Source organism: Lactuca virosa, chromosome 6, assembly GCF_052849685.1.
Source record: "Lactuca virosa cultivar CGN04683 chromosome 6, Lactuca_virosa_CGN04683_v6, whole genome shotgun sequence".
Lineage (NCBI taxonomy): Eukaryota > Viridiplantae > Streptophyta > Magnoliopsida > Asterales > Asteraceae > Lactuca > Lactuca virosa.
The window spans coordinates 216,111,358-216,128,048 of NC_136431.1; the positions used below are offsets into that span (position 1 = coordinate 216,111,358).

A 16,691-nucleotide genomic window follows, 5' to 3' on the forward strand; every position below is an offset into this window, starting at 1 on the left:
CCAAACGCTCACATGACCTACTATTGTGACTAATAACATAGTGTTTGCATCTGGAAAAAAATCTTTTTTGTTTAACTGATTCAGTAATGGCTTTTTCTCTAGCTCCTTTCAACCTCTTACCTGTACCACATCCTTTATTACTTATGTCATCTAAAGGGTTTCCAATATCAGAAATAAATGGCTTTTCACTCCATAGGATGACTCAACAAACTCAGAAATATATTTTCTTTTCAACAATGAATCTGAACAACTTGATGCAGAACAAACACCATCAACTTTAAACTTTGCTTCTTTAATGAGCTCAAAAAAACTCCTTAAGCTTATCTGCATCTTTACTCAAAATAGACACACTTTCTTCCACAAAACTCAAAACCTGACTAGAAAGAGGATCATATAACAATGATGATGATGATGAGGCCTCATCACTTGAACATTGCTTCATAAGAACCTCAGATGGAATTACACCTTTGCACCAACGCCTAAGTATGTACTTTGAAGGGATCTTGTTTATTTGATAAGTCCTAAAAATGCAAAATATATGCCTGCACAATATACCATGCTGAAAGAACAATGAACAAGAGCATTCAAAACTTGATTCCTTTTTGTCATAAACAACCTGTCCAAAATAAACAAAACAAAAATATTAATAATCCACAACTTAAAATTTGAAAAACAAAAATTAAAAAAATATAATTTACCTTGAAAAAAAAGTCTTTTCTGGAACAACAAATTCACACTCACTTTCTGAATCTTCTTCATTAACAACTTTTGGAGTAGACCCCATAATATCTTTACATTGTATAACAACAAATCTATCATAAAATTCTTCATTCGTAACACTGTGTTGCGAACATGAAAATACAGATTGTTCAATTTCTTTCTTCACTTTTATGAAAACTTCATTAGTATACATATCAGCAGCATGTTCCATAGTTTTTAGTGAAATTTTACTTTTAATCTTGGAAATATTGCTAAGATGGTCTAAGAAACACTGATTATGTCTTTGCTTGTCCATAGCTGAATCAAAAGAAGTGAAAAACTTAACTAATGAATTACCCCAGTGAGCAACTTTGTTGAATGCAGAATTCATGCTCTCTGGCCTAGAAGTGGTCCTCATCAAACCAGACAATGGCATGTCTCTAAAATATGCTGGAATCCAACTTTCTCTCATATCAAACATTTTTGAAAACCATGAAATCTCTTGGAGCTTATAATCTTCAATAAAATTTTTCCATCTAATATCAAACTCAGAAGCATCTATCCTAGAATTCCAAATAAGCTTATTGAAACGTTTCTTGAATTTCATATCATTAGAAAGTTCAGCACATACCTAAAGAACACATGCATAAAAAACATATATAAGATAATAACATATACAATAAATTTCATATAAAATGATATTATTCACAACTTAAAAACATACTAACAGGTGAATATTTAAAAATAATAATATAAACAAAAAAAATCACAACTTAATAAACATATAATAATTAACATAATGAAAAATGAACTAAAAATAATATAATTTAACAAAATTCAAATCATAAACAAAAAACATAAAAATTCACAACTTAACAAAAACAGATAACATTAAAAAAAAACAAAATATAACAACAAAAATATATAATCATAATATATACAAAATAAACAGTCTAAAAATTAAAAATACATACCTTAGAAGGCAAAATTTGGGTTATGTGCCACATACATAAGCAATGACGTGAATCAGGAAATATTCTCTTAATTGCAATTTTCATTGCTGCATCTTCATCAGTGAGAACAACAGTCGGTTGTTTACCTAAAGTCTTCAAAAAAGTTTTAAGGGGCCATAAATAAGACTCTGTAGTTTCACTGCTCAAAAGACCAACTGCAAAAGTAACATTCTTTCTATGGAAGGAAAAAATACCATACGATACCTAAAGAATAAATATATAACAAAAGTTAATATAAAAACAACAAAAGAAAATAATATAAGAAAACAAAATATAAAAAAGATTACTTGTTCGTCCGAAAAGTAGCATCAAAACAAACAACATCACCAAACTCTCTATAATTCACCTTTGCAGCTTCATCAGCCCAAAAAAGTGAAACCAATTTTCCCTTATCACATATAAACTCAAATGTAAGACTTGGATTCTCTTTCATTTTATTTAAATACTTATCAACTACCATCTGCACATCATCATTTTCAATAAAACAATTCACTTTTCTAGATTGATTCTTGTAGTCAACAACAGTCCCTCCAACATTGTTTGAGCCTCTTAATTCTTGCATTATCCTATATGCTTTCATTGGACCAATCTTTACCCTTCCCATCTTCTTAATGAATTCTTGAGCAGAATTGTCCAATTGCAAGTTAGACCTCAAGAAATGCCTATAATCTTCTGTAACCAAATCATGATTATGCCTTTCTTCAAATTTGTATAGCTCAAAAACTTCTGAATTTCCTACTCTTCTAAATTTTGCAAAAGTTGGACATCCTTTCCTTTTAATATTAGAATTTATGTGAGCTTTATTTTTTTTAGAATTAGTTGTGTACATAAACACTTTGAGGAAATCCCTCTCTACTGCACAGCATAGACCGATGAGTAAGAACACGTGACTTATTGTGTAACTTTGTAGAAACTTTTCTTACATCAAAACCAGCTTTAGCAACATAAGCCTTATACATATTTATTGCATCATCAACACTTAGATATTTGTTATACAACTTTGGCTTAACATCATCAACATTCTCAGGAATCCATATTTTACGAGTTCCATCAGGAGAGAAAAAAATCAGAAAATATAGGTTGACCTAATAAGAAAAATAAAAACATATATCAGCTTAACACACACATATTATAAATAAATGAACAAAAAAATTGAAAATTCACAGTTTAATTACAAATGGAAAATAAGATTAAAAAATAAAAACACTATTTAATACATTTACATGTAAAAACAAGTACATAACTAAATAAAACCACATTTATAACAGTTACAACATCATACTTACAGGTAAAAAACAATTTATCATATTAAAATAAAAAAATTATAAAAATAAACAAAAAATTAAAAATTCACAATGTAACTACAAATAAAAAATAACATTAACAAAAAAAAACACTATTTTATACATTTACAAACAAAAACAACTACATAACAAACCAATTCACATCTTAATAACGGATAGAACATCAATAATTACAGCTCACAAATAATAACTTAAATAATACAAAAAAATATATATTAAAGTACAAATTAATAACTTAAACAAATGAAAAACAAACAGATTAAGGAATTTTTTCATCTAAAATATTTAAAAACGAATTAAATTAGTAACAGAAGGAAACGAGATACCTGCTTCTGATTCACCTTCGATTCCAATATCATCATCAGATTGTGCTTGAAACTGATCTACAGACTGAACATTAAATTGACCTGTTCCTGATACGATTTGAACATTACTTTGAACATACATTGAATCGGACAGAGAAAACGATGATACTTCACCTTGAAAACAACTGAAATCAGATCGAACTATCGACGAACACTGATCGATTTTGTCGATCAAATACCCTAATCTACTAGAATCATTTTCAGATAATGATTCCATATAAACTAAATCTATATGAAAATCTAACAATTTAACATAATCGATTAACAGAATCGATCGATTCAATAAAAAGCGAAGATCACGATGAATTTGTGTACGAATCTGTGTAGGAAATATAGGATTCTCATTAAAAAATATATTTAATTAGACAATTACTTTTTGTTTGCATTTGATAATTACTAAAATACCCTTACAAAAAATATAATGAAAAATTTGAAATTGAAAAAAATAACTTTTTAAATATTTGAATAACATATTTGGTTAAAATAATAAAACATTTAATAATAACTTATAAATAAAAGGTTCTTATGGTTCTTAATTTTTTTTGTTTTCATTTGAACCTTTATATATATATATATATATATATATATATATATATATAGGGTTAGGTTCATGTGAGACGGCCTAATTTTGTGAGACCGTGAGACACATTTTTTTATTTTTTTTATTTTTTTTTAAAATTTTTTTAGTTAATTCAAGTTCCAAAAATAATATTTAAAAAAAGAATTTTTGGATTTTCCATTTATTTTGCATTTTAAAATTATTTTTTAGAATATGTACAGTGTAATATTCTATTAGAATATTTCACGTATTTTTCAAAAAAAATGGAATTTTTTTTTATTTATTTTATTTTTTTTAGTTAGTTCAAGTTTTGAAAATAATATTTAAAAAAAGAATTTTTAGATTTTTCCATTTATTTTGCATTTTAAAATTATTTTTTAGAATATGTCAGTGTAATATTCTATTAGAATATTTCACGTATTTTTCAAAAAAAAAGGGGATTTTTTTTTATTTTTTATTTTTATTTTTTATTTATTTTTTTTAGTTAATTCAAGTTCCGAAAATAATATTTAAAAAAAGAATTTTTGGATTTTTCCATTTATTTTGCATTTTAAAATTATATATATATATATATATATATATATATATATATATATATATATATATATATATATATATATGGAAAAATTGGATGAATCTGTAAACTAAATAAATTATAGTAATTATTGTTGTTGGTCGAATATGAACATTAATTAATAGTTCGATTAGGATGGTGGAATTTCAAACGTTTACAAATATAATTTGGAAGTGATTAAGTCTAAAATATTATCATCATTTATATAGGTTCGATATCGATGTAATTGAGGAGCCACGAAGTTACGTATTATCAAAAAATCAAAGGTGAGTTCATAGTTTTAACTCACTAAGCATGATTGAAACGTGCAATCCATAGATGGTGATTTTATTAACTTTAGGATGACCATGTCATTACTTGTGATTGATGATGATATGATATTTGTGATGCTAATATATGCTTTGTGCTAATGCCATGTTATGACCTAATTGCTACGTTGTTTACACTTTGATGAACTTGATGTATATAGCATGCTAGCTTAAGTTGCTTGAAATATGATGTATGGTTGTGTTTTGATGTGTTGGTTATGAATACATTGCATGCTTAATACACATTTATATGGTATGCATTACATGCTTTACTTAATGTATAAATGAAATTACGAGGTGTAATGGTGTTAAGGGTAGAACCTTGCAAGTCTAATAGGTGGAAAGAGCTTAAACCATAACGGTGATTAGTTACATGGCCTTTCTAGATGGCCGTGTGACACGCGGTTCGTGTGCACCTCAGTGTACGGGAACTGGAGTGGTGTTGGCTTTATGGTGTGGCCGGATCAAACATCACGTGGGAATCGGGAGGTGTATCGGTATAATTGACACCATTTGTACCGATCCTGAACGACACCGCGAGGTACTTGTACTTTGCAAAGTCGGAGTAGCAAAAGTGGAGTCATGGGGTTGGTGTTTCGGGTGGAAGTCATGAGCCACTTAGAGCATTCGGTTGGCCGTGCACACAAGTAGTGAACGGGGTGTTTCTCTTGGGTTAGGTAGCACTAAGGTACACTTTTCTATCAATCGGTTGGATAGATATAATAAAAGGTTGAATATATAACAAAGGTTGGTTGTATAAAAGGTTGAGTATGTAACAAAAGGTTGGTTGCATATTAAAAGGTTGAATATATAACAAATGTTGGTTGTATATTAAAATGTTGAATGTGTAACAAACGGCTGGTTATTAATAAAAGGTTGAACAAATAAAGATTATCTATATATGAAATGTGATTGTTTACATGCTATTCGGTTGTTTATATGATATTTGGTTGATTATATATGTTAAGTGGTAGAACTGCGGTTGAACATTTATGTATGCATGCGGTGGAATATATGATTGGTTAACTATATTATGTGGTTGTTTTGCTATCTTTACTTGTCTATCATTTTTATGCTTCATCGTAAAATGAATGATTGACCCATTTGGGGTTTATATGTTTTATGTGCAACTTTATGAACTCACTCAGTAGGGGCTGACACTTGTATCTTTTCTCTTTTGTGCCTTATGATTGGTGCATGCAGTTTAGAAGATTGGCCTTGGTGAGAGGGGTTCTTATGGGTAGTAGATTTATATTAACGATACCACTCTTGGACACGTTTTTGATTATTTACTTTAAAATACTTTTGTTTACATTTTAAATGGTTTGGAATTATGTTTGTTTGAAGTAACGTTGTGGTTTTGAAAATGTTTTGAATTAAAAACTAAGTCTTCCGCTAACATATTATGTTAAATAAATGTTTTAAAAATAAAAAAAAATTATGATGAAAATCACGACGTTACAGTTTATTTTGTTTTTGTTTTTCATTTTATTATAAGAATAAGAAAATAAATAAAAGAACTTAAAATATAATTATTTAAGGGGCATATTAGTCATTTTAGGTGGGATGTGGACCAAAAACACAAGAAAATACAACCATAGGGACCAAAACCACACAAGTTATCTAAAATTGGACCAGTGGTGTACCAACATTTCGTTTTGGACCAAAACTATAGAATTTTGCCAACCACAGGGACCATTTTTGCAATTTTGTCTTATAATAATGGTCTCTTGTCTGTCTCTCGTTTGCACAAAAACTACCACCTTAATTATATTTTCTTTAAATATTTAATGTTTTAAGGATGTCCATTACTTTTATTATTTTCACTTATTCCAAATTTATTTTCTTTAGTAACTCATTATTTTATTAATTTATTTTTAATAATAATATAAATTGACTTAAAGAAAATCTTTGATAATGTTTATCTATTAGGTATAATTGTATTTTGAGTATTAGGTATTAATTGTATTTTGCCCTAACCCTATCATTTTTTTTACCCTATCATATTGTTGATCACCAGTGTCCAAACATAATTATTTTTTGATCCAACATTTATATCCTCTCTGATAAATGAAAATAATTTTATCACATGTTATTATTTCCTTCAATTCGTCAAATGTCAATTTGTGGTAATTTATAGATATAGATTTTCCACTTGTTACTTATCATTTACTTTAATTTTCATTTTTCAATATATCATTAATTTAGTTTCCGTAAATTAAATATACCATAATGATTATATTAATTTTAAATTTTAAATTTCAAAATTTAAAAATTTACAGTTTAAACCTTCTTATTTAACATTTTTTTATAATTAACCAGTTTAATACACGAGTCTGACAACTAATTACGTAATCTTAATTTATTTATTTTTCGTGTGTTCATTTTTTTAAATTTTTTTCTCTTAATTTTCACTTATTTCAAATTTCAAACATAAATAAACTTTCCGTTTACTCATTCGTATTAATTTTTTTTAATAATCTCGTATAATATAATATACGAGTCTCACACCTAGTATAATAATAATTTCATATTGGATATTCCCATTATATTAAAGTGTGTATAACTGTATATAGTAGATTACTGGCCTGTAATACAAACATTAAAAATTCAACGTTATAAGCTAACTAGCTAAGGCTTATCTCTAATAGAATATTAAATTTCTATCTTCCATGGAACAACAAACATAATCCAAGGAATCATTTTCAAAAATATGCTCCCACTCCATAGGCATACGTACTGCACCTTTAATCAAGTACTGACGATGGGAATCTCAAAGATAGAACAATGATGCGACAGATGCTACCAAAATGCACAAACAACCAATCCTTCCCGAGTGAGCAACAATGGCATAGACGGAAGCAGGACCAAGACGTGTGCAGGCAGAAATGAAATGCTGGGCTGCTGAAGCCAAACCATAAAAGAGTAGACCCGCAATGGCGACATTCATAGTTAGAGGGTGGGTTTTGAAAGGAAATTCAGAGCCTTGCGATTTCATTTCAGCGAAGGCAGCTAAACCGACGATAATAAACTTAATTGGGGATGGGAGCATGATTCCCCCAACTATTTGCGGGTAATGCTCCATCCAGAGGCGACCCAAACTTTTCAATAGACTAACGATGTAGCCGATGCATTTCAAGAGAACTGCTCTGGCGAAAGTAAATGTTCCATGGTAGACTTCTGTAGGTGTTTCTATCTTCACGACAACAATTTCTTCCTTGTCGACTGGATTATCAATGGTGGAAGGCATGGCTCTTTTTTAGGGGGAGGCTCAATTTTTTGGAAAATGAAATGCTTTGGTGAATAATGGTGATAATTTTTTCCAAATTTGGATTAATTATATAGTGTGTTCCAAGGAGAATCAATCGTGAGAAAGAATGGTTTTCCTACGCTATTGTTTTAACGGGGGAAGCGGCATGAGAGAACTAGCTTTATTCCGAAAAGTTATTCATTTTTTGAAGTTATATTCATTTTAAGTTTTAGTAAAAGCGAGGAAGGAGAATATGGAGAAAAGATAATAGGGTATAAGATGCTGATTTGGGCTTAATCTTGAATTCAACAACATAATTAGTTAGTTAAATAACAATTATACCCTTTATTTAAATATTATAGTGTATTTTTAATTTTAATCATTCTACGGCTTTTTTAGGCGCTGCAATCTCCAGCGGACACTCTTCTTCGCACGATTTGTAATTTTTGGACCTATGTATGTGTCTCTGAATCACCAGAATGCAGTGACCTGCAAGTCCACGTGTCTTAACACGACTGGTTCAATGGTAATGGATCCGACAAAATATGTTAGGAAAGGAAACAACCACCGGAAAATTGAAAATGTATGGGGTCGGAGGAGAAAATAATGTGAAGGGCAGCTGCACTGCATTCCGGTCAGGTGAGTTTATTGCATTGCAGCGCTGAAGGAGGAAGATTGGACGTCGTCAGCTTCATGTGGGCTGTGCTTCGTGGTTTGGAGACAGAAACAAACCAGGTCCTAATTAAAATACAATCTATAATTAAATGGACATTATTGTCAATTCCTCACAACTACTGTAGTGGATGGAAGTGGATACTTATAATTAAATAAATGACATAATTGTCTATTCCTAACAACTTCTCTAGTGGATGGATACATCTAAAAAGTCTCCATCACATCCTAAGGCCTGAAATTTTATACCTTTTTACCTTTTCTTTTTGTTATACCTTTGTTTTTGTTCCGACTATAAAACATATCCAAGCCTACCGCTTGTAATTTTAATCTACTACACACTCGAATATTAATTATACATAAACTTCTTCTAGTCGATACCAACGCTAACTCTACAGTAAAAAAAAAAAAAAAAGACAGACCAATTTTTTTTTTTTTTTGGAAACGGCAAATATATTTATAAAAAACAACAGCAAAAAACTAAATCATGAGCAATGTACAAGTACAAAGAGAAAATAAATAGTACAATAGTATTTTAGCAAAAGGGAGATAAACTCCAATCAATCCATCTAGCCTTAACACCTTGGGTTCGATACTTAAACCATGTGTATGTTTGAGAGATCACTTCATCCGCAATTTTTGCGGGGGTCACCCTTGTTTGTTTGAACACCGTGTTGTTTTGTGCCATCCATACGAACCATAAGAGACCATAAACAATCACATTCATTCTTTCTTTCTTTTTAGGACAACTACCCCAATTTGCCGCGAAATTAACAAAGTCAATGACATTGTTAAACTGAGTAACCTTAATTCCACATCAGTTAAATATCCAGCCACGCGCCTGTCTCGCCACTGAGCAATTGATCAATAGATGATCATCTGTTTCTTTTTCCAAATTACAAAGTGGACATGTGGCTGATTGTAGTTTTATACCCCTTATTTCCAGATTTGCTGCCACCGGTATGCGATCTAAGAGGGCCCTCCATATAAAACATCTTATTTTCAGTGGAACCGCCTTGGACCAATTTATTTGTGCACCTGATTGTAGGATAGCATTCTTTGCATCCAAATATTTTCGGAGGGAATGAACGATATACTTACCATCTGTACTTAACTTGAATCGAAAACAGTTGACCACCGGTAGGGTATTAGTATCACTGATCATGGAGCATAGACTTATGAAATCCGATAACACGTCATCCACCATCTGTTGAACTTTCCAACACCAATTGAAACCATCAGTCTTGATCCTGTCATTAATTGTGCAAAGCTTCTTCTTTTCCAAACTATATAAACGTGGGAATCTTTCTTGTAGTGTGAGTGTGCCACACCACCGGTCTTTCCAAAAAAGAAAGGAGGTGTTTGATGTTAGGATCATTGTAAACAAATCCTGGTGATTTACATCATATTCAGGTAGGGATTGTATTGCTTTGGCGATGTTACACCATGTCCCATTTGCTGATTTTTTTGCTATTATCGTAACTGGCCTCTTGTTCAAGTTGTTGATTGAGATTATGCATTCCTTCCATAAACACATATCTCCTGTTTTTATCTTCCACCACCATTTCGTTAATAAAGCAATATTCTGCACCTTCAACGTTCCAACACCAAGACCTCCATCAGATTTGGCAGCAACCACTTTTGGCCATGATACCCAATGAATTTGGATTTGGGATCGTCACCACCCCATAAAAACTTTCATCTCAGTTTTTCTAAGTCATCCAGGATCCCTTTGGGTGCTTTAAACAAGGACATATAGTACGTGGGAAGACTATTTAGAACGGACTTGATTAACGTGAGGCGTGCACCAAAAGATAACGTTTTTGCCTTCCATACGGAGAGTCGAGATTGAAATTTATCAATTATCGGTCTCCAAAATTTCTTTAATGCCATATTTGCCCCTACGGGCACACCAAGATATGTAAACGGAAAAGAGCTTTGGAGACAACTGTTAGGGTCAAAGTGTTGTAATTAGTCGAAATGTGTTTTGGTGTCTTCGAACATTTTGTAATCTATTTTACTAGGGCATTATATTCGAAGCTTAATGTTTAGTCCTTAGTATATTTTTTGTACGCTTTCCTCTCCTACAAATAGGAGTGTTTACTAGAGTCATTGTAACGAAGTCTTGACAGAATTGTCTTTTGTACTCTGTAAAACTTGAGAGCGTAATAGAGCTGAAACAAGATCATATTTACATTCTGTGTTCAAATCTCGCAATCTTATTTTGAATTCATACTCTGATTAATTCGATACTCGATTCTTTGATCCTTCAATTGGTATCAGAGCAGGAATCATATCTCTGATCTGATTTTCACATTGTTCAAAAGGTTTTTGAATCAACCTTTTGATTCAAAAGATTCCGCACTTTTTGAAAGTGAAAAATTTGTCTAGATCTTAGTCTGTGATTCGATTCTGCACTTAATTCATTGAATCGAGTGTTCTACTAGTGATTCTGATTTGAATCATATAGTTTGTTGTCAAATTCTCAAAGTTTCTTCAAAAATTCTCAAGGATCTATTCCGTACATCAATGACGTCTTTCAATCTTAATTCCATGACTTCATTTTCTCATCTTCTAGGTTCATCCACCAAAATTCCTATGTTAATCCCTGAGTATTATGATCAATGGGCTGATCGTATGCATGATTATCTCAATGGATTGGATGAAGAACTGTGGAATTGCATTCCTGGCAATCTCAATCCACCAATGAATGTTCAACCAATTAGATCATCTTCTGGAAATTCTGAAGTTGAGAATCAGACTGATCGTTTGAAAAAACTAGAGAAGAGGTGCATGAGAGAGCTAAGAGGAGCTTTGCCTCCAGTTGTTTACAACTATGTGAGGAGTTGTACAACTGCAAAGGAAATCTGAAACAATCTCAAGGAGAAATTTCAGGGAAGTGAGAAGACAAAAGTTAATTCTGTGAAGCAATGCTTAGTGGAACTGAAGGACTTCAGACAGAAAGATGGTGAAACGATAGAAGTTTATTACGATCGTCTTAATGAATTGATCTATCGATGCAATCGATATGGTATCACCAGATCAGCCATGGAGTTCAATCTAATTTTTGTTATGGGACTTCGTAAAGAGTGGCGTAGTGTGAGCATGATGGTCAAGAATCAACAGAGTTTTGATACGTCAACTTTGAATGACTTGTACAATCAGTTGAAGTCTCATGAAAGCGAAGTGAACGAAATTGCTGAAGAATCGAAGGCAAGTTTGGGAGGTCCACTAGCTTTGGTTTCGAAGATCTCTGAAAGGGAAGCTGAGAAAGATGTTTCGGACGAAGATGAAGGGTTCATCATGAACTCAGATGATGAGGCAATTGCTTTCTATTCAAACAATCGTGTGAAAAAGTTCTTTAAAAAGCCTTTCAATCCAAAGGTAAAGTCATCTGAGACAAAAGGGAATTTTATGAGTAAAAGTGATGGGGAGGAGAAAAAGAAGGAAGAGATGAAAGATACGAAGCTTGTTGAGGGAAAACAGAGAAGAAATTAAAGGGAGATGCAGGGATAGATTGTCATTATTGCAACGGTGCTAATCACCTTGCAAATGACTGTATGCTTCGAAAGAAGGATGAAAGGAAGAATAAGGTCAAGGATGAGGCTTACTATGCAGAGAAACTGGAGGTGGTTCGTGCGAAAGCCAAAAATTTGTCATTGGTTGCAAAGGGTGAGAATGAGGATGAAGAAGAAACTTATCAAATCTGGTCATCTGGATCAGACGATGAGGAAATGCGAAATCCAACTCACGGAGCAATGTATGCAAAAATGGAGGAAGAATCAGATGAGGAGGCATACGAAGTTCATGGGAGATGCTTCGTATCAAAAGCCGCTGACAAATCTCCAATGACCACAAGGGTACGAAATATTCTTGGATCTTTCAATATTCCAGTAAATGCTTATAATTCTGACTTAGTATCTTTCGATGAAACTGTTACTTATTTTGATTCAATTGTCGTATCTGCTAGCAATGAGGCTAAGAAGCTGTCTATGTAATTGCTAGAGACACAGAAAAGACTGGATTCGAAAATCACTAAGATAGATTGTTTAGAACTACAAATAACAAATATCATGGTTGATAGGGATAATTTGCCTAGTGAAATTAAACTGTTGTTAGCCCAGAGGAACATTTACTGTAATTCGGCTAAACGATTGTATGGGAAATTAACTGAACTACATCATTCATGCGATATCAGTAAAGAACAACATAGAAAATTGCTACCATTTTTAGCTTATGAAAGAGCTACGGTAGATAATATTTCGTATGACTGTGAAAAGGAAATAGCTGATTTTAACAAAGTTCCAAATGATAAGTATAGATATGGGATAGTCAAAGTTGATGAATGTCTTGATGCGAATGAATTAGTTAACATTGTGAATGATACTTTGACTAAATCTGAACAAATTCAAATTTTGAAAAAGACTGAGAATTCAACATCTGATTCTCAATCTAATTTTGCTGATATTGAAGATAATTCTGATAATATTAGTGAAATTAGTGAGCTTGAAGATATTGATTGTTCTCAGTTGTCTGTTGTTAATGTTGCTTCAACATCTAAAGGGAAAGAAAAAGTTAAGGATTTGATGGTTGAGAATGAAATTGATATACCCTCAATTTCGAAAGTTTGTGATATGAACTTCGTGGATCTCAAAGACAGCCAAACTGATGATAGTGATGAAGAAAAAGAAGAGAAACAAACGAAGAAAAAGGAAGTTACAAAGGAAAAAGAAATTCCTCGTAAAGTTGTTGATCAAGTGTATGGAGATACACAAAAGTTCGAAAAAGTAATGAGTGAAAAAGGTGAACATTATCTTGAAACGAATACAGTGGTTTATCCAAATTTCAAATGCACAGATGATGTCATTTTTCCAAATCAAGTTTTTGTAACTACTGGAAATGTTGAGAATATCAAACCAGAATTAAAGAAGTTGGTTGAGGAAGATAATTCAAAAACAACTGAAGAAGGTTTTTTCGCAAATCAAAGCACAGTTGAAAACAACTTAACAAAGAAGTCGTATGTTTTCCAACGTCAAAAACCACAAAGACAATGGGTTGAAAAATCAAAAATTGAAAAAGAGAATACAAAACGTGTTGAAAAAGAAGATGAAAAAGTTGTCAAACTAAACTCTAAAGAATTTAAGGATCAAATTGACAAATTTTCAAAGGAAAACAACATTTCGAAAAGACAAGCGAGAAAGAAAATATTTTGGCAAAATGTTGAGTCTCAAAAGATGTCTGAATCAAAATCAACCAAAAATGTTTTCAAAGCTAAAAATTCCACTTTTTCAGCAAAAACCCAACATTTATCTCAATCAAATCATACAAGGTCTGAAGTGAATAAGCAACCAAAGTTTTCGAAAGTTTCTGAAACTAACAAATCAAGAATTTATTCAAATAAATCAAAATCAAATCAACAAATATTTCAACGTCAATATTTTAAATCAACAGTTGATACATCATATGCTTATTCTTTTGTAACAAATCCCAAAGTTGATTTTGTTCCTCAAAAGCCAAATTTTCCTAATCATACGAAGAAACAAACACTAAAGGCTTCGCATGAAAAAGGCATAACTTCAAAGAAAAACATAGATCACTGGCTCGAAGGAAGAGGAAAAGTTTATCAATCCAACAAATATTCAGAAAAACAAATCAATGAAGCTTTTGAAAAGTATGTTAATACTTCTTCGAATGGAAGTTCATCATCAAAAGATTCGAACATCTCCATCAAAGCTTGGAGACCAGTCACAAAAGCAAAGACAACCCAGTCACAAACTGAAAATGCGAAGGGTAATGTCAGTGAACATTCGAAACCATCAAAAACTTATGTTTCGGTTTCTTTAGATGATGAAGTGAACTTAATTAATAGTCTCAAAACCAAAGTTTGTGATTGGGTTAACAGTTCTTCATTACATTCGAAATTAAAATCTAATTTCCAAGGACCCAAAAAGCCTTGGGTACCTAAATTTTTTCACTGATTGCAGGTACTGTGTGATGAGCAATATGATAACAAGTGGTACATTGATAGTGGTTGCTCTCGTCACATGACTGGGAAGAAGGAGAATTTACGAGATTTTCGAAGTCTTAAAAATGTTGGAGTTGTTAAATTTGGGAACAATCAAAAGTGTCAAGTCAAAGGATATGAGAAGATCACGAATGGACAATTCACAGTGAACCGTGTTGCATATGTTGAAGGTCTTCAACATAACTTGATTAGTGTTTCTCAACTTGTTGTAGGCACTGGTAATCAGGTTCTCTTTAACGAAGAAGGAAGTGTTATTTCGAATGTCAATTCAAAAGAGGTTCTGCTCAAATCAAAGAGGAAAGGTGATATGTTTACATTGGATTTAAATCCAATTGTTGGCAAACCTGCTGTTTGTCTTCTTTCGAAAGCCACATCTGATCTAAGCTGGCTATGGCATCGAAGACTTTCACATCTCAACTTTCGAAACATCAATAAACTGGTGGTACAAGATCTGGTAAGAGGTTTACCTGTACTTAAATTTGACAATGATACTTTATGTGCAGCTTGTGAAGTTGGCAAGCAACATAAACAAGGTCATCCAATAACGATTGATTCGAAAATCGTTGCACCACTGGAGCTATTACATATTGATTTGTGTGGTCATTCGACTGTTTCAACTCTCAATAAGAAACAGTACATTTTAGTTATTGTTGATGATTTTTCCAGATTCACGTGGGTTTATTTTCTCAGGCTTAAATCCGAAGTTGCACAAATCATGATTGACTTTATCAAAAAGATGGAAATCACGTTGAAGAAAACTGTTAGAAAAATCAAGAGTGATCATGGAACTGAATTTAAGAACAATGTTCTTGATTCATTTTTGGTGGACAAAGGGATTTCGCATAATTTTTCTTCTCCATACACACCACAACAAAATGATGTTGTAGAACGAAGGAATCGCTCACTATGCGAAGCAGCAAGAACCATGTTGGCATATGCGAATTTACCTCAATATCTTTGGGCAGAGGCAATATCCACTGCATGTTTTACTCAGAACAGATCTTTCATACACATGCATTTTAATATTACACCATACGAAATTCTGAATAATCGTAAACCTAATGTGAAATTCTTTCATGTTTTCGGATGTAGGTGCTTTATTATGAATCTCAAGGATCATCTTTCGAAATTTCAAGCAAAAGCTGATGAAGAGATTTTTCTTGGATATTCGCACAATTCTGTTGCTTATCGTGTGTTAAATAAGCGAACACGAAAAGTGGAAGAAACTTTCAATCTCACATTCGATGATTATTATGTTAAACAAAATGAGCAAAAGTTTCCAATTCATCCAATTTTACAAGAAACACAAGTTGAAACTGAATCTTTACAAATGGATGATATTGATTATGATTTGATTTTTGGAATTTCAGATCATGCAGTTGATACTGAAATTCATGCTCCTGATAATCACATACCAGAATTTACGAAACTTACTGATGATTCATCACCAACTCCTCAAGAAGACGAAAATATGCAAAATAATCCAGTGGAGGGGGAGCACTTGGATTCGAATACTTTAAATAATGAAGATCATTCTTTCAAGGGGGAGAAAGAAAGATTGAATGCTGATGTTGAGGGGAACATAGTGTCGAGGGGGAGAATAATAATGATGTTGATGATGCTTGCTCTATGGCAGGTTCAGAAAATGATGAAATGTACGAAGATGCACCTTTGGAATTTGATCCAGCATATCCACCAATGGAAAAATGGACAAAAGATCATCCGAAGAATCAAGTAATTGGGGATCCACAAGAGGGAGTTTTGACAAGAGCTCAAATTCGTGCAAAGAATGAGGTACTGAATACTCATCAAGAGTTTTGTATGTTCAATGTTTTTATCTCTAAAATTGAACCAAAAACAGTTAAGATTGCAATGGAACACTCAGATTGGGTTGTTGCAATGCAATCTGAATTGTTAGAATT

General features: G+C 32.1%; 2 protein-coding genes across 2 annotated transcripts; both read right to left on the reverse strand.

Annotated features, from left to right (window-relative positions):
- Window positions 1-301: 301 nt before the first annotated feature.
- Window positions 302-2,671, reverse strand: LOC145122293 (protein FAR1-RELATED SEQUENCE 5-like). The gene is made up of 7 exons (XM_079057917.1): window positions 2,583-2,671; window positions 2,000-2,485; window positions 1,907-1,916; window positions 1,674-1,805; window positions 699-1,330; window positions 556-616; window positions 302-436 (listed from the first exon to the last, which is right to left on the reverse strand). The coding sequence occupies exons 1-7, from the start codon at window positions 2,669-2,671 to the stop codon at window positions 302-304; spliced, it is 1,545 nt and encodes a 514-aa protein (XP_078914043.1).
- Window positions 2,672-9,561: 6,890 nt separating this feature from the next.
- LOC145122294 (uncharacterized) lies at window positions 9,562-10,281 on the reverse strand. The gene has a single exon (XM_079057918.1). The coding sequence runs from the start codon at window positions 10,279-10,281 to the stop codon at window positions 9,562-9,564; it is 720 nt and encodes a 239-aa protein (XP_078914044.1).
- Between the last annotated feature and the right edge of the window lie 6,410 nt (window positions 10,282-16,691).